Raw genomic sequence first — 19291 nt, 5'->3', positions numbered from 1 at the left:
TCTCTGGCTGAGATAATGGCAGACCCATCAGGTGTTGTGTTGTGTGTCAGACTGAATGAGGGATCGTGCAGACGGATGGATTTTCTCTTGTGTGGTTTTGGGAGAAGGAAAGGAAATGGCCTTGAATTAGCCATTCTTCGCCTCCGCCCATTTATGACCGCCGTTTTGCTCCAGACACTTTTGAGAAAGCAGAAAAATCAATCTTGTCAATTAGAGATCGGACAGAAAGCCCAGTTCCTGCCAGACACACTGTCCATACGGTCCTCGAAGCGGCGTGTGCGTGTGAAATGACCCGTGATGCCATGTGAACACACACCTGGCGCAGGTAACAGTCGTGTGTGTGAAGGTCCTTGAGGTCTGCGGAGAGATGGGACACTCTGACGCGGAGCGTTTCATCTTTGCTCCAGCGGTTTCATATTCTCTGCCTCCGTTTGGCTTATTGATCTGGAAGCCAGAGGCGGGAGGTCTCTCTACGTTTGGGCACTTTACTCTCTGTGCTGGGGAGAATCCAGTCCTCTATTGATCAAAGAGAAGCGTGTGTGTGTGTGTCTGGATCCAACACACTGCTTTGAGAAGAGAATCCAGCTGAGATGAGAGAGGAAGATTGAGGAAGAGTGCATTTGATATCGTTAAAATTCACTTCACTAAACTACAGATTAAAGAGTTCAGATTTGAAGATCTTCACACATGCGCCATGGTTAATTAATAAAAGAAATAGATTTCTACACATACAATTGTTAAAATGAACTGAGCTTATTTTACACAAGATTTCCTTAAAATGAACCTCAGAAACGCAGTTGTTGACCGATGCCTCTCAAAACATCAGGCAGTTATCAGCCGAAGAATCTTCCTGGCCGATATATCAGCGTGTCACTAATATACAGAATAATAATAGCACATAAACACAGACTGTTCAGACATAATCTCTGGCTGATCTTTTTGGGATCGTTTGTCTGATGCTGTCAGTGTGATTTATGAAGGCGGATTGGAGAATCACACGTGTTGTGTGTGATTGAGAGGAAAGACTCGTGCTCGTTTGTAAAACAGGACGTAGATTTAATTACACACAGTACACCTGATGTATCCCAGTGTCCAATAAGGAAATTCACTCCAACAATTGGGTTTAAATGTTTTTCTGGTGTTTTATTAATGTTTTATGACAAATCCATTTCATTGAAGAGTAAATGTGACATGAAATATTGATTTGAAATCACTGGCATGATACAAGAGATATGAAACTAGCACGTCTAAGATGTAGTTTGGACATCGGTTGGTCAGTTCAGCATCACTATAGAAAAAAAACACATTTGATGACAGAATTGACCAATCACAGTCAAGTATTCCAGAGGGCCAGTGGTAATCATCGAACGGCAAAGGCTGTGATGTGATGTTTGCAGGTTCACCTTCACACAAACTCCATCACTGCATCAACAACACACATTTCAAGAGTCACTTAGAAAGTGCATTTAACAGCTTCCGGTCCAAAAAAAGGGAAACTTTAAGCAGGGCTCCCTGCATTTTGCCATCAAAATAAAAGTTTGATTGTTTAACGTTTTAAAATTAAGAATGGAAATAAATCTTTTTTCTTAAAATCTTGATTGTATTAAGTCATATTTCTTATATCATATTATAATTATTATGGTTAATGGTTGATCATTTGAAAATTTATAATAGACATCTATAAATATTAGTAATGCAATTTTACAGTTATAACAATATTTTTTCTGAAATAATCGTTTTTTGGGGGGTTTTACGGTGAAATATTTTAATAGTATCTTCATTTAGTATAATAATCATTATTTTTATTATTTTATATTGATGTACAACCACAACATTTTGCAGCTGTACAAACAAGCACAGCAAACCTGGATTTTTTTGTATCGCAATTGGATTTTTTTTGGTTTTGCCCAAATCGTGCATCCCTAGTGCATAGTGTGGGTTGTGTTTATGGTACATCCGTGTGCTTTTATTAGAGGAGAATGAGCTCAGAGCTCATCCGTGACTCATTCACCTCTCATTACAGTCCTATCTCTCTCTCTCTCTCTCTCTCTCTCTCTCTCTCTCTCTCTCTCTCTCTCTCTCTCTCTCTCTCTCTCTCTCTCTCTCTCTCTCTCTCTCTCTCTCTCAGCCCACTCATGCAGTGATTGGGGGGTTGGTTGCTGTAAGGTGGGGTGAGCTCACTGATAAAGCTCTGCTGGGATTGGCTGATTTGAGCTGTGTAATTCGGTGCGACTGTGTTTGGGTCCTCCCCCTCTCGCCCCCTCTCTCTCTCTTTGAGGCAGCGCTCCAGTGAGGATATCTTCAGCTCGCAGGCAGGACAGGATTAACTCAACAACTCATCTCATCTGCATATAGATGCCCAGGGAGAAGCACACACACACACACACACTCAGGGCTTCATACATCCGTTGAAGAAACTCTATTTGGACTAATTGGATGGTCATATTGGCGATTGAATAGATTTTTTCCGGCATCAGATCTCTGGCAGAAGATGTAGTAGAGTCTGTTAGAAGACCTCGGAGTTGTGCAGAGTTTATTCGGTCGGTGTGTTTGGCGTGGGGTGGAGTGTGAGATGCCGTCCCGCGAGTCCTATGTTGTCCGTAAGCAGGAGAAGTCGCTGGTGCACAAGGCCAAGGCCGAGGGGAAGGAGCAGGGCATGGTGGCGGCGGCTCTGGGGATGAAGATGAGTCCTCAGAAACCTCCCGCCACGCTCTGGCAACCTCTCAAACTGTTTGCTTATTCGCAGCTCACGTCGCTGGTCCGGCGAGCCACGCTGAAGGAGAGTGAACGCGCGCCCAAGTACGAGAAAGTCCACAACTTCAAGGTAAGGACCCGCTAAGCCTCATGGCCTGCTTTCATTGGATCATTTTGCTAGAGATGATGTTGGCATGAAGACGTTATTAGAAAGGGGGTTTTGACAGAATTTTTAGGGGGGAAATGGAATTTAAAGTTTATTTTTGTTACTTGATTGGATTTTCTTCATGTTGTTTTATGCATAAAGCTCACTTCTTTGAGTTTGATTTGTGCTTAAAACAAGAACAAAAACTATTTGCTAATGGGATGAGAAACAAAATGAACGTGGAAATGTTTTTGGTGTATTACCAATAAATAATATTATTATATGTTGTGTATCAACATTGTTTTATATTCCATCAAAATGGTCCATTCTTTTCTGATTCATTGAAATGTTTTGTAAATGTTGTGTCATTGTGACATTATAAAAGAAAAAAAATGTGTTTCTTATTTTATGCATAAAGCTCACTTGAATTAAATGGGATAAGAAAATATGTTTGTAAATAATATTGGTAATATTATCATTTGTGGTGCTTCAACATTGTTGTGCGTTCTTTCAAAATGGTCTCCATTTTTCTGATTAATTGAAATGTTTTGTACATTTGAAGTCTTTGTGACATTATAAAAGTCTTTAAAAAGTAATACCACAACATTTTTAAGAATTTGAAGTTTATTTTTGTAATTTTCTTTCTTGTTTCATACATGAAGCTTGCTTAATTTAGTTAAATTTTTGCCTAAAACAAGAACAAAAGCTATTTGCTAATGAGATAAGAAAATAATATTTTTGGTAAATAATGTTGATAATATTATTATTTGTGGTGTATCAACATTTTTTTGCATTCTTTCAAAATGGTCTCGATTCGGTCTCAATTTGACCATGATTCATTTAAATGTTTTGGCAATCTTATGTCATTTTTTAAGCAAATGTGTCGTAGGATGTTATGCAAATGTGATTTAAACGCGTCCCGAGGGGAGAGCTGTTGCCGTGGCAGCGGTGCAGGTTTCAGGAGACGTTGGAGGAGTTAACCGCGAGTCTGTTTAAGGCCAGAGGTTCGGAAAAAAACAAATGGAATAAATGCATCTTCTGTTTGTGTTGGAGAGGAAAGGGAGCGCGGGGGTGACAGATGGAGAGATTAGGAACTGATAGAGGGATGGTAAACACATAGCAGTGTTTCCTCATTTGGCTTGTATCATGAGCAAGTCCTGCCGTCCCGTCCCAGAACCCCCCTCATGTCCTCAACCTCACAGACTGCTGACTCCACACACAGCTCTTTCTGCTGCTTTCTTTCCCTCACGCCTGCTCTTTTCCTGTTTGCCGCATGGCTATCCCCCGTTCTAGATGCTCAGATACTGGATGGTGGCTGGTTTCATCAGCAGGACGGTTAATAAGAAGTTATATTTGTTAGAAACATGGAGATCATTTCACACTAAGCATTGCATTACAGTAAATAAACCCTGCTATAAGGGTGTATGTATATACAGTCAAACCACAATGCATTCAGACACCTCATATTATCACAGTTCATTCACTATTAATAACATATGAGAAGAACTCAGAGTTATGAAATCAGTTGATATTTCGTCCATCTTTCTGTTAGACTGTCTCACAAATGAACTAGGTTGAATATCTGTCAGCTGTTAAATTTAACTACACAATTAGATAACACCAATTTAGGTCAACCAATCACCAAGCGATGCTTCATTTTGTTCAGTCTGTGTGTAAAAAAGTCCATTAGCAATTAAAGAAAAAACACTCTGGTCAAAGTGTCTGAATAATTTTTGCTCCCAAATTTTGATCAATTTGACTGGTAGTCACTGTGTGAATAATTGTTGGGTATAATATGTCGCAGTTTACTTTATTTTGCTATCCTCACTTACATAAATGAACTATAGTGTCCTGCACCCACTAGTAAAAAAAGATCAAAAATGATATGTGGTGTCTGAATAATTTTTGGTTTGACTGTATAAGAAATATATAGAAGAAAGAGAAAGAGTAGAGAGTAATAAAAGGAACATGAAACTATAGCACATCAGTGTTTTAGGTAAACTGAAACCAGAGACGACACTCAGTTCTACAGTTAAGAATAAGAAACAAGGCTTTCTTTGGATAATCATGTAAACCACATGCCTTTCTTTGTCCTCTTTTCCATAAACCGCTCAAATCCCCACAGCTCTGTAAATATTAAATCATTTATCTTCCTCAGGCCTCTTTTATATGTAATTAGGGCACTTCTCGGGTTGATGTCGGTTTGATGTACACTGATTTCATCATCTACTGTAAGACGGTCGTGGTGTTGCTGGTGTGTCCCGTACGAGCGTGTGCACGCGTCTGATTGGACGAGCTGTAACCTGGAGAGAGCGAGCGAGAGAGCAGGGCTTTCCTCTCTCTCTCTGATTAATTGAGATTGGATTAATCAGAATCAGCTTTGACTCACGCATTCATCTTTATTAGCAGGTGTGAGCGGCTCACGGGAGCAGGAGTGTGTTCACGTGTCGTGTGTTTGTCCCGCAGGTGCACACCTTCAGAGGGCCACACTGGTGCGAGTACTGCGCCAACTTCATGTGGGGACTCATCGCTCAGGGAGTCAAATGTGCAGGTAAATACACACACACACACACCCGATGCAAACTTCACCCTGGGAATCAGGTTTTTCACCTATTACCATAGCTTTTACATAGTTATTATGCTATGACGTAGTTATTACTATAGTTTCATTTTATTATATTTTATAATATGCATTGTATATTTACATACATTCATATATATATATATGCCCATATATCATTTTAAACAGGAGAACTTAAAGGGATGGTTCACCCAAAAATGAAAATTCTGTCATAATTTACTCTCCCTCAAGTTGTTCCAAACCTGTATGATTTCCTTTCTTCTGCTGAACACAAAAGAAGATATTTTGAAGAAAGTCGGTAACCAAACGACTGATGGACCCTATTGACTTCCATAGTAGGAAAAAAAAAATACTATGGATGTCAATGGGGACCAGCAACTGTTTAATTACCAACCTTCTTTAAAATATCTTCTTTTGTGTTCAGCAGAAGAAAGGAAATCATACAGGTTTGGAACAACTTGAGGGAGAGTAAATTATGACAGAATTTTCATTTTTGGGTGAACTATCCCTTTAAAGTGTCAAACTATCTCATTTAAAGTCCCTATTTTAACATTTATTTTGTCTGAGAATGGATGAATTTACCAGATTTAAAATTTTTGAGTTTTTTTATTTTTATTTGTATTTTATTTATACTGTGAACTCAAACAGAAGCTCCTGAAGTTTGGATTTTTCCCTTTAGAAAGTTATACCTGGATGTTCTAGATTTCCAGATGAAATTTTATCCCAATCCATAAGCATGTTATGGCCATTTATTACAACATTATTATTATAGGCGCTTTTCAGTGAATGTCCGAAAAAGTTCAGGAAGTAAATAGAAACAGAACACTGTTTCTAGTATATTATAACAGAACACTGAAGCAAAAGCTACTTGCGTGCGCTCCATATAAGCTGCGAATGCTCTGCATGCCCAAGCCATTCGTGGATTTGCTAATTAACATTAACATTATAAATTACTATACATTCCCTTGTTTGAGGTGTACCATAAAGCTTACACGATACAATGTTGTCATTTATACGTATGTAACTTTCTGACATTTATTTATGTGCCAAACGACGGTATTTTCTTCAAATCTGTCACTCACTGATAGTTCCGGGTAAGCGGATCTGCAGCAGGTTTGCCGTGTACGCTCTGTTGTTATGTGTCATCATCACTGTCCTGCGTTCTGATTGGTTTACGCTCTGTTGTTATGTGTCGTCATCACTGTCCTGCGTTCTGATTGGTTTACGCTCTGTTGTTATGTGTCATCATCACTGTCCTGCGTTCTGATTGGTTTACGCTCTGTTGTTATGTGTCATCATCACTGTCCTGCGTTCTGATTGGTTTACGCTCTGTTGTTATGTGTCATCATCACTGTCCTGCGTTCTGATTGGTTTAAGCTCTGTTGTTATGTGTCGTCATCACTGTCCTGCGTTCTCATTGGTTTAAGCTCTGTTGTTATGTGTCGTCATCACTGTCCTGCGTTCTCATTGGTTTAAGCTCTGTTGTTATGTGTCGTCATCACTGTCCTGCGTTCTCATTGGTTTAAGCTCTGTTGTTATGTGTTGTCATCACTGTCCTGCGTTCTCATTGGTTTAAGCTCTGTTGTTATGTGTCGTCATCACTGTCCTGCGTTCTCATTGGTTTAAGCTCTGTTGTTATGTGTCGTCATCACTGTCCTGCGTTCTCATTGGTTTAAGCTCTGTTGTTATGTGTCGTCATCACTGTCCTGCGTTCTCATTGGTTTAAGCTCTGTTGTTATGTGTTGTCATCACTGTCCTGCGTTCTCATTGGTTTAAGCTCTGTTGTTATGTGTCGTCATCACTGTCCTGCGTTCTCATTGGTTTAAGCTCTGTTGTTATGTGTTGTCATCACTGTCCTGCGTTCTCATTGGTTTACGCTCTGTTGTTATGATGCACCGTACCGTTTAAAGAGAAACATGTAGTTTCTCTGACACTAGCGCCACCTAGCGGAATTACAAAAATACAGCATATTTATATAAATGTGTATATATATGTATATAAATAATATTCAATATAAACATAAACGCCAAACAAATAGTGCAGCAGTAAGTAGAGACAACAATTGTGAAAATTGTCTTGTGAAACAAAACCTATGTTTATTGGTTGAGTAGATGATAGTTTCAACCAATCTGGGCATGGGGGCGGGACTTAGCATCAATAATCATTTCTGATTGGCTCAGAGGAACAAACTGCATGGGTTTCTTTGACGAATCAATGCTGATCAAAACTTGATGAAGCAATCACATTCACTACAGAGCCTCTGAATGTCCGACTCGGACAAACACGACACCATGAGACCATACACACGATGAATCTCCTCTTTTCGAAACTTTTTAAAGCACACCGATTGGAATAGCGGTTCAAAAGTTATTAAACATTCAAGTACAATAGTGATTTTTAGACGTGGACGGCTGCCTCTGTAAAAATCAGGTTTTTTTTTCTCTTTTCTTTAAAAATAAAATAAAAAATGCAATGTGTATAAGCAATGCCTTTATCATTTGTTTCTGCGTCGTCTTTGCCTGTGTTTTGATCAGGAGATTCAGTTCTCTTTCAGAAGATGTGTAATAGCGCCCCCTACCGTATAACAGTGAAAACACGGAGAGCCGGATAATTCCGTCAGTGGCACGGAAAGAGTTAATAATCTAAATCTGTTTCCACTATAAAGAACTATAAAGGAGCTTCACTCCTCAGTCTTTTTGAGGAATTACAACTCCATTTGGTCCATGACCTGTTGTGTACGCTGTTGTCGTCTTCTAGCGCTTCGTCACTGTAGCCCTCATTACTTTACCTCCGCTTGTGGTTTACACACGTTCTCTTCATTGACCTTTGTTGTTGGTTACAAACAGTTTATTAACTTAAGTTTCACACTTTTTTCACACCATAATAAACAAAGGAAGTCAAATGCGGAGGTTTATACCCTACATCTATGTCACTAAGTATTTTAGGTACTTTCCACTCATACAGCGTTCAAGTATTTTTATATTTACGCATATATGGCATTACTTTAAAAGCAAGCAAAATAATGTGAGTGCGCGTGAGTGTGTGTGTGTGTGTGTGTGTGTGTGTAGCTCATATAGGTCAGCGTGTTCACTCTGGATGAGGAGTATGTGAATGCTGATTAGCGTGTGGACGGAGTGAACATAGCCTGGCCTACATCTGCAAGAAACAGATCATGATGAAAGAAGACTATTTATATATGTTATTCTTTACTACAAAAGACATGATTTTAAAAGAAAATGTCCGTTAATTGTATTTTCGGTGCAAAAAAGGATGTTTTTAAATACACATTAGGAGACATGCACATTATCTCTGTTGAATTCAGTTTTGTTCTTTAAAGGAATGATATTGTGGTTGGTCGGTTGTGTATGTTTTAATGATTTATTTATACGATAATGTGAGTGACACATGTGTTTTCATGAACTGACTTGATGAATAATGCATGAAACTATTTTTTGAAAGCAGCTTGTGTTCAAAATCCCTTATTCTGAGACCTTTTTTACGCTACTTGCATCCACCTCGTTTTCTCATCTCTCTCTCTCTCTCTCTCTCTCTCTCTCTCTCTCTCTCTCTCTCTCTCATATTCTGTGATGCCACCAGAAACTAGGGCATTGAAATCTCATTTGATGTAGAGATTTGCATTCAGCATTGCGATCTGACATGCTTTCTTCTTTCTTTTGCTTTGTGTGTGTGAGAGAGTGAGACTGGGAGCTGTGTGCTGGGTGTCTGCCAGCCCCAGTGCCCGGGCATGTTGTGCCACATTGCCTCTTGAGAGGATAGAGAGCACACACACACACACACACACACACACAGACCCCCCTCGGCCCAGGCCATCATGGCAGAGGCTGAAAACAAAGCTGGCATGTCTTTATAATGAGAAGAGGGGCTGAGAGCTCTTTACACACACGCACACATTGAAATTCAGCGCTCGTAGCAGCACTGGGTCACACGGTGTGTGAATTTCAGGAGACTGGAACACTCTCACAGACGAGAAAACACCTGAATAAAGCCCAAGATATTTGCTTTATAACACCTCTGGGTTACAACTGACTTTAAGTCATGCATGTTCTCTTAATGCATTATGTTCAGAATGCTTTATAATGTGCATATATTTTTCATAAATGATTGTAACCCCAGTTGCATTTTCACATGATAAAACCTGAAAATGCCATTAGATAAATGCATTAAAATGCATTTCTATATTGTAACTGTGGCTTAAGCAAAGTAATTGACTCTGGTCCATTGAATTATTGAAAATGAATGTGCAGATGATGCAATTTCTCCTTGGGCGTGCATTCATTTTCTAATAATTTGATGGAACAGAATCATTTACAGTAGATTATTATGTGTTTTCGCAGACATTGTGAATGCATTATAATGCATTTTGCAAGGTTATCATTAACTAAAACCTTAAAGTCCCCCTGTAGTCAGCCATTGTATCCCTTAAAACTCATCTTTGATCACCAAAATTACATATTTAAACGTTTTTTTTTCTCCTCAAATAAAAATATTCATGCCTTAAAAATAGGTTTAATGTAACTACACTCTTTGCCTCATTTAGTATATGCGGTTCTATGAATATGCAAATGAGCCCCGCTGAAAAATATATTTCAGTTTCAATTTTTAGCTAAAACGTACTTACATTTTTTTTTTTTTTAAATGACAAAAACAATAAACTAAACATTTTTATTATTTTTTAACTTGAAAAAAATTACAAGCAAACAACTACATTACTAAAACTTTTATCTAAAATCTTTTTTTTTTTTTAAATCGAATTCAAAATATGAACTAAAACTATATTAGTGATGCTATGGTGCTAAACAATTAGTATAATGCATTTTAAATTCTGGCTTCAAATAAACCCCCTTTTTTTTAATCTAATAACACTTACACTGAAAATCTGTTATATTTGATCTGTCCCGATGGCGTAAAGGTCGTGCAGAGGTGTGTTTGTGATGAACAAGGGCTCACACACTGACCTCAGCTCACACACTGCACGCATTAGAGACGTGCCCTCTATCAGCGCCTGTCTCCTCCGCTTATCATAAACCTCGCTCTTCTTTCTCTAAAATAATTACAGTTCTGCACGGCTGAAGTCTCACGACGACAGAGGCGCTCAAGGGGCCGTTTTTAATCACACGCCGCAGAGTCTTTACAATGAGTGTCAGCGGATAATTCATATACACTCTTTAAAATATTCTTCACGCTAAGAAATAATGGGATCTGTGCACTGAAAGCTTCTTTTAGGGACCCGCAATGGTTCTTCTATATGGCTTTGCTGCACACACACAAAAACAAACATTATTTTTAAGTGTGTATTTGCATGGATTTAGATTAGACTTCATTCTAATTCCAGGAGTCGAAAGAAGAAGAGAAAATCTATTGCCACATTGTTTTGAGGTTAAAAAAAGATGAATCCAGATGCCTGCTATAGATTATATTTTGGGGATTATATGATCCTGACTTGTTTACACGACTTGAATTCTTCCTCTTCCATGCGTTCAGTTGTTTGGTGTGACCGTACTCTGATCATAATGAAAGACTAGTAGTTTGGCATAATCATTTTTTGTTATGGTTTCTTAAAAAAGCAGTTCTAAAATAATATATATATTTTTTTTAATAAAATTGTCCACCAATCGCCAGTGTCGTTTGTCATCATGTGACAGGAGAACATAAAACAGGAGACAATGCCGTAGAGAGAATGTTTGAATTTTCTAGAAAATATCACATAATTTGACTTTTATGACATCGTAACTTTATACTCATGATTGAAAATGTCATGGTTTGTAAAAGAAAAGAGAAGCTTTTACCTTTATTGAAAAAAAGTGCAGTACACATCAGTCTTTAAATCTTTTTCTCTTTTTTTTTTTGATGAAATTAACATGATTATTATATTTATAAGAACATGGCACATGCATTTTAATATAGGTTTTTGCTTTTCATCATCCTTAAAATGGATGCACCGATATGAAAATTTTGGCCGATACGATAACTGATAATTCTATATTTTGAAAGCCGATAACCGATATATTAGCCGATAAATCTAAATCCGATTTTTTTTTTTTTTTTTTTTTTTTTTTTTACTTTTGAAAGCCTGATTACAAAAACAAAAGTCTCACCATACGAGCCATGTTCGTATTATAATTGTATGTAGCCTCTATGACAGACTTGCGCTGCACATGTTGCAGAAATGAGGTCTGGTGTCGCCCGCAGGACTCTCTCTCTCCCTCTCCCTCTCCCTCTCCCTCTCTCTCTCTCTCTCTCTCTCTCTCTCTCTCTCTCTCTCTCTCTCTTCTCCTCCAGGTCACGTTGTTTTGAGTGTCTCTCACACTGAACTCATCTGCCCTGAGCTCTCTCTCTCTCTTTCAGCTGCTTCTTGTCTCTATTTTCTCAGTCTTCCTCTTTTTTCTGTCTTCATCCATGTCTCTCTGGTGCTTGCTTTGAAGCAGCTGGCCCATTTAGGAGGCCACATTATATATTAATCAGCTAATTTGCCTACATTTGCATATGGCGTGTGAGCCCTGGAGTCTGTCTGCACTGGTTGCATGGGTGCAGTTGAAGGGTTGGTTAGTGTTTGCTGTTTAAAAGAACCAAGTCAACGCTGATATGTGATTTTATTATTATTAGTAGTAGTAGTATGTATATCTTTTTTTTAGTTAAAATTTCTCAAGTTAATTTCCCGGACGTTTGTTTGAGCGGCCTGACCTAACATTGGCTCAACCAATAGCATGAGTTGGGGTGCGGAGCTATCGGTTTGTCCCACCAATGGAAGACGGAGGGAATGTTTGAGAAAAGAGTTATTTTTGAAATTCGGGCTCATTTGTGAAACGAGCAAAAAAAAATTTATATAAACTTATACTTTATCGGCTCTTATGTAAATTTGATCATTCTTATGTAAATGTTCATACAGATATTCTTGCATAAATTGTCACATTTGATATAAATTATAACAATTTACATATTTTGCTTGTTGTTTTGGATTCAGATTTTTAGTTTAGCATTTCCTTATCTTTGCAGTAAAACAATTGAGTTCGCATTTCTTCTGGACTCTATTTCCTTTAATTATTAGCATTATTTTATTATTTGCTTTATTATTCTTGGTTTGGTAACACTTTATGTACTATAGTAATAACAGTAGCCCTCAACCAAACCCTAACCCTACCCTAACCCTATAGTAAGTACATGTTGTTGCTTAATATTACTCAGTACTTAAATATATAAATAACCCTTGGTTTAATATTTGGTACTATATTGTACTTAAATGAAAATTTTGAATTCTGTTTTAATTTACTCATGACTGCATAACTTTCTTTCCTTTGTGGAACATAAAGAAGATATTTTGAGGAATATCTTTTGTGGAAATCAATATTCACCAAAATTGACTGGTTACCAACATTCTTCAAATATTTTTCACAAAAGAAAGATAGTCATAAAGGTTTGGAACAACATGAGGGTGAATAAATAATGAGAGAATTTCCATTTTTTTGGCTTGACTATCTCCTCAATTATCTCCTCTGATGTGAATAACACACACTTCACTCCTCCGGGTTCTCAGAGATTTATTTTTGGGGCTTATGAAGCTGTTATTGGCCTGAAATTGCTCATGCATATTTTATAAGGCACCATTTGTAGTCCTGGCGTGTTCTGTCGTCGGCCAAGGTGACACCGTTGAAACCCCCGTCGGCCAATCAGAGCGGCTGACATCACTGATCAGGGGTCAGGAGAGGTCACTAATTAAGCAGAACGAAAGCTCAGCATTCTGGCTCTAATTTAACTACAGCATATCAACTTCAGGATCAATAATATCGGCGTGAAACTGCACACACCACACACTTATTCAGTCATTTCAGCACGCTGGATTGATGGCTGTATTTGCTGATTTATTGACCTTGTGTTGTTTAGGCAGGAGTAATGGAATAAATGTGTGTGTTCCTCAGACTGCGGGTTGAACGTCCATAAGCAGTGCTCTAAGATGGTGCCAAACGACTGCAAGCCGGACCTGAAGCACGTGAAGAAGGTGTACAGCTGTGACCTCACCACGCTGGTCAAGGCTCACAACACCAAACGGCCCATGGTGGTGGACATGTGCATACGAGAGATCGAGTCACGAGGTGATCACATACTGAACACACACTTCTGTTAACTATTCCCATTGCCAATGTTACGACATTATTGCATTTTTATGGAGCATTATGTGAACTGTAACACACGTTTTGTGTCTCAGGTTTGAAGTCTGAGGGTCTCTATCGAATCTCTGGATTCAGTGACCTAATCGAAGATGTGAAGTTATCGTTCGACAGAGGTGAGCGGCGTTCCGCCTGATCGTGTACAGGACTGATCCGTCACGACCCACACATGCCCACACACACACATCTGTGTGTGTAATCCTGACGAATGGCATGCACATGCTCACCGCAGCTTTTTTTAGGTCACCCTTTGTCTTGCATATAGAGCTGTGGGTTTATGTAATGTGAAATACTCTGAGCTGCTTAGATGTTAAAGTGGCACATTTGTGGGAGGATTTCCTCCCATCTGTTCGTATCCATAAGCATTACTGTTTCATAAGGACAGTGAGAGAGAATATGATCACGTTAGGGAGAAACAAACAATATGATCTCTACAGGTTTCCACCGCTGCATTATTTCTAGGACTATAAAAGATCCTGTAGGAATTTCAGTTTATCCAGTAGGATCTTTTCGGATTCTTCTAGTGATTACTTGTACAGTGATTCCTGTTGTTTTATTTAGTACCCATCAGAGTTGTTACTTTTAACTGAAACTAAACATATCAAAATTCCCTTTTGTTAATTGAAATAAAGCTGAAATAAGATGTACTATAATATTAGATGAAAAACGCAAACGTATAATGGTGCGTTCACACCAAACGCGAATATGCGTCTGGCACGAGTGATTTCAATGTTAAGTCAATGGTAAGACGTGTTTACGCGCGTCTGGAGGTCTTGCGGCGCGAATGAGGCGTTTAGCACGGCGCGGTAGACGCGAATTCGCCTCATTCACGTGTCTAGTTCGCGTCTGGCGAATTAATTTTTTATTAAAATTAATAAAAAATGACAAATTCATATAACAAAATTACTAAAGCTTAATCTAAAATAAAAAAAAATAAAAAAATAAAAAAAGTTTGGAATACTTCATGGTTTTGGAAAAGTCTCTTCTGCTCACCAAAGCTGCATTCAGTTGATCAGAAATACAGTAAAACTGTGATATTGTGGAGTATTATTACAATTTTCTATTTGAATATAATTTAAAATGTCATTCATTCCTCTGATGAAAAATGAGTTGAATTACAGTAGGATGTTTTTTTCAAACAAATATTAATCTGTTTTCAATATTGATAATAACCACAAATGTTTCTTGAGCATCAGATCATCATATTAGAGTGATTTGTGAAGGATCATGTGACACTGAAGACTGGAGTAATGATGCTGGAAATTCAGCTTTGATCACAGGAATAAATGATTACATTTCAACATATATTCACATAGAAAGCATTATCTGTTATTTTAGTGGCATCTTAACACTAAATTACTGGCAGCGTCACACTGCACAAGAATCCTCACAACCTCAGAATAAGGAAACGTTAGCTAAACGTGTCTGTGTTCAATGTGTTCAGATGGAGAGAAAGCAGACATCTCCGTCAACATCTATGAAGACATCAACATCATCACAGGTGCTCTTAAACTGTACTTCAGGGACCTTCCGATCCCCGTCATCACGTACGACGCGTACCCGCGCTTCATCGAGGCCGCCAGTGAGTCGCACGCCGGATCTCTCTATCAGTGGATGTGTCTGTCCTGCATACTCAAAACCTGCAACACTTTACAATAACGTGGTTCATTAGTTAACATTAGCTAACTGCCTTAGTTAACATGAACTAAGAATGAGCAATACTCCTACAGCATTTACTAATCTTAGTTAATATTCATTTCAACATTTACTAATACATTATTAAAATCAAAGGTTGTATTTGTTGACATTAGTTAATGAACTAACATGAACAAACAATGAACAGCTGGATTTGTATTAACAAAGATTAATAAATGCTGTAACAAATGTAGGTAGCACTTTATTTACAGTGTCCTTGTTACATGTACTTACCATAGTAATAACAGTAAGTTATGCATATTTACATGCAACTAACCCTCAACCAAACCCTAATCCTATAGTAAGTACATGTAGTTAACTAATATTACTCAGTACTTAAATATATAATTACACTGTAACAATGACACCTTAAAATAAAGTGTAACCCAAATGTATTGCGCATTGTTAGTTCATGTTCGTTAATACATTAACTAATGTTAACTAATGAACCTTATTGCAAAGTGTTACCAATTTTTGTATTTATTTATGCACTTTTCATGTCTATTCCTTGAAAGTAATCGCAGACATCAGGGTTTTACACTTTAAAATCGCCCCAAATTTTTGGTTAACAGGATTGAAACAATTGCAGACCACAAATACAATGAACAGAAAATACAGCAGCTCATATAATGTGACATATCCCGTGTTGAGTTGTGTTGTCATGCCTCAGATAGTGTTGCGGGTTTTTGACGCGTTTGCTTGTTTGTGTCAGAGCTGACAGACCCAGACGAGCGTCTGGAGGCTCTTCATGAAGCGCTGAAGCTGCTGCCTCCGGCTCACTGCGAAACACTGCGCTATCTAATGGCACATCTAAAAAGGTGAGGAACTATAATAAAGTCAAAGGAAATCAATCATCTGTAGGAGTTTCTTTTGTCCTTGGACACCTGGTATTATGATGTGTTTTGGTGGATCGGAGCACAAGTGGACGAGGGAGACTCATTCCCGTTTACACCTGGTGTTTTAATCCGTCTCTTTTGTCCACTTTCAACCACTTCTGTCCTGATTTCTTCAAGGGTAGGGTCTATGGGAGGGTAAATGTATGGGTTTTTCCAGATCTTTCCATCTAATGGACAAAATAAGCTTGTGTAATTTACATATGAACGCACATGAAGATGACGGAAAAACATAAATAGCATCAGCTTTAGTTTCTGCTCAAGACCAGCCGAACGCTGTGAGTGTGTGTTAGAAATCAGGAATGGTGAGAACATTGTGCTTGGTACATTTTTCCTCTTCAGCCGACAGAGTTTAAATCCAGTCTGGCTAGAGCTCTTCCCATAATGTTACTCATAATGTCAGTAAACGAAGAGCTACTTATTATTATTGTTACTCATGAGGTCAGTAGATGGTCTTTTGTGGCTGTTTGAACACATTCGATCACATGAGCGCTTACACTACGAAAGTAATTCGGTCTAAAGTGTTTTCAACCACCTCTGATACTGGTCGAAAGTGGACACTGTATTTAGTGTCGTCCACTTGTGATCCGATCGACCAAAACGCATCTTAATACCAGGTGTAATTTAAACAGGGTCTAAATGCATGACCGGTAGAGTATGTGCATTTTAAGATGGGTTGTCTCACATATTGTGTGTGTGTGTGCAGGGTAACTCAGAACGAGAAGGATAACCTGATGAACGCTGAGAACCTCGGGATCGTGTTCGGGCCGACTCTGATGCGGGCGCCCGACCTGGACGCCATGACGGCTCTGAACGACATCCGCTACCAGAGGCAGGTGGTGGAGCTACTCATCAAGAACGAAGACATCCTCTTTTAGCGGCACTGGCGTTGCGTGAACGCACCACGGCACTGTTGTGTTTTTGTCTGGACTTGAATATGAAGGACTCTTGTATTACAGTATTTTTTGGAGCAGTTCTCACCGTTCCTTCCCCCGTCTGATGGGTGACGCTCCTGTATCTTGCATGTCTTCCTCCCCATTTTTGTCGGGGGTCGCTGAAGCTGAAGGGGCGGAGCTCCGCACAGTGGGCGTGGCCTACTTCAGCATTATTATGGGATGGTCGTCTCGTCTGCCGCTCCAGTCCGACAGATCGCGCTTCGGTTACAAACGGCCGTTTTTGTTTTGTTTTTGTAAAACATTGTGAATTTGATATTGTCAGTTTTGGAGACACTTTATCTGAAGAGCCCTGAAGACGGTGACGTTGTTCAGGCGTAATAATCCCTTCATTTGATACATAAACTCTTCCGACAATCCTCAGTCATCGTTCATATTGCTCTTTCTGCTGGACTATGAGAGGTTTGTGATTCCCGTATGCGTATGCTATGAATGTGTGTCTTCTATGACATATGTATGGCTCTGCAGGTAAAGTGTCACCAGTGATTTTTCAAAAATCTGTGATTTGTTTTTATTTTTTGGTTGTTTTTTTACTCCTTCCGTCAGGTGGATCTGACTGTGTTCTGCCTTCACATGCCAGACCTCTACACGAGAGTCCAACACAGAGATTTCTGCTGTAGACACACACGTTCAGGAAGAACATTTCATTATCCTTGATCTAGACTTGCCTTTAGAAAACCTTCTTACACTCTCAACATGACTGGTTGATGTTTTGGGTTCTGTGTTTTTTGTATTTGATTTGAGCATGAATAAGTTAATTTATTAAAATGTACTTTTAGTACTGTGCTCTGAGTCATTTAATTCATAAAATTAAAAAAGATCCATTAAAGTTAGAGATGCACCGATACTAAATTTAACTTGAAATAACGTTAGTCCTTATTTGTTCAATTATATTTGAAAATTGTCTTTAAAATATGGAACGTTCCATAATATTGTGACATCATCATGGAGCGTTTCTGCATCGTGATGGAACGACAAGTAAATAATTTCATTTCACTTCCTAAATTTTTACACAAATTGTGTTGACTAAATTAAAGATAAACCATTAAACCCTGTTACCCAAATATATATATATATATATATATATAGAAATATGGATATATATATAGATATATGTGTGTATATATGTATGTTTATCTATTTTATAAACATATATTTATGTTTATAAACATATATTATCATACCGAATATTACTATATATATATATATATATATGAAGAGTTCAGATGCAAAATCCTCTAAATGCCATCTGAAATTTTCTTCTAAAATGATAATTTTTATCAAGCTTGTATGTTTATGTTCAGTTATTTCACTTTAATGACAATGAAAATTACCTATTATTTGTTATTTAAGTGAAATTACTGAACCTAAATATACAAGCTTGATAAAAATGATCATTTTAGAAGAAAATTTCAGATGGCATTTAGAGGCTTTTGCATCTGAAGTCTTCATATATATATACATAACAAGAAACAACATGTATAGTAATATTTGGTTGGTATAAAAATATGTTTCTTATTATGTCCTGAAACCACCTCCTTTCACTGATCCTTAGATGAAAAAGAAAGGAACATTACCGTGTCCCCTAGTCTGGACAGCGCTGCATATTTTGAGAATTATTATTAGAAGTGCATTGTGTTTTTGTGCTCATAGCACATGACCTTGATAAAGCAGGGCTTCTGTGTGTAATATCTCGAGTGACAGCTGACTTGAAGACCCGCAGTCCTCCAGGTCAGTCTCAATCACGCTGATGTGTTTCGAGAGGAACGCAGGCCTCAGGGGTCCCGCGGCGGCCCCTCTTCACATTTACGGACTTGTTTTAATTGCTGTACATGCGTAAAGCTCCAGAGGAGATTTACATAGCACTGACTCACATCCTCATTCATTAGCATCAGCAGGTTGTGTGTTTCTGAGTAACGATCCTTCATTTTCCATCAAATCCCATTCAGTTATCTCCCGTTCTTTCCACTGGTAACCATGGAACGGTTGCACTCATAAAATCCCATGAAGCGTGATGAGCCAGGGTTTTAGATTGTGTGACCTTTTTATAATCCCTTGTTGTTGACATGGTAAACTAAGAGTTGTCATATGTGAATGTAAAAATCAAATTCTTCAGACAACATTCCGTTCAGAGATATGGGGTCAGT

General features: G+C 38.3%; 1 protein-coding gene across 2 annotated transcripts in view; it reads left to right on the top strand.

Annotated features, from left to right (window-relative positions):
• chn1 (chimerin 1) overlaps positions 1 to 17593 on the top strand; it is a 36815-nt gene extending 19222 nt beyond the window's left edge. Inside the window, exons 2-8 of one of the 2 annotated variants that reach the window (XM_079880469.1) lie at positions 2747 to 2824; positions 5306 to 5390; positions 13355 to 13528; positions 13642 to 13719; positions 15048 to 15185; positions 16011 to 16116; positions 16898 to 17593. In XM_079880469.1, the coding sequence (XP_079736595.1) occupies positions 2747 to 2824; positions 5306 to 5390; positions 13355 to 13528; positions 13642 to 13719; positions 15048 to 15185; positions 16011 to 16116; positions 16898 to 17069 (831 nt within the window). In that variant the 3' untranslated portion in view covers positions 17070 to 17593. Of the gene's footprint in view, positions 1 to 2216; positions 2825 to 5305; positions 5391 to 13354; positions 13529 to 13641; positions 13720 to 15047; positions 15186 to 16010; positions 16117 to 16897 lie in introns of those variants that run through there. The other variant, XM_079880468.1, reaches the window with a different exon arrangement.
• Positions 17594 to 19291: the final 1698 nt, after the last annotated feature.

Source organism: Squalius cephalus, assembly GCF_949319135.1.
Source record: "Squalius cephalus genome assembly, chromosome: 9".
NCBI lineage: Eukaryota > Metazoa > Chordata > Actinopteri > Cypriniformes > Leuciscidae > Squalius > Squalius cephalus.
This window is presented reverse-complemented; position numbering and strand designations above follow the sequence as displayed.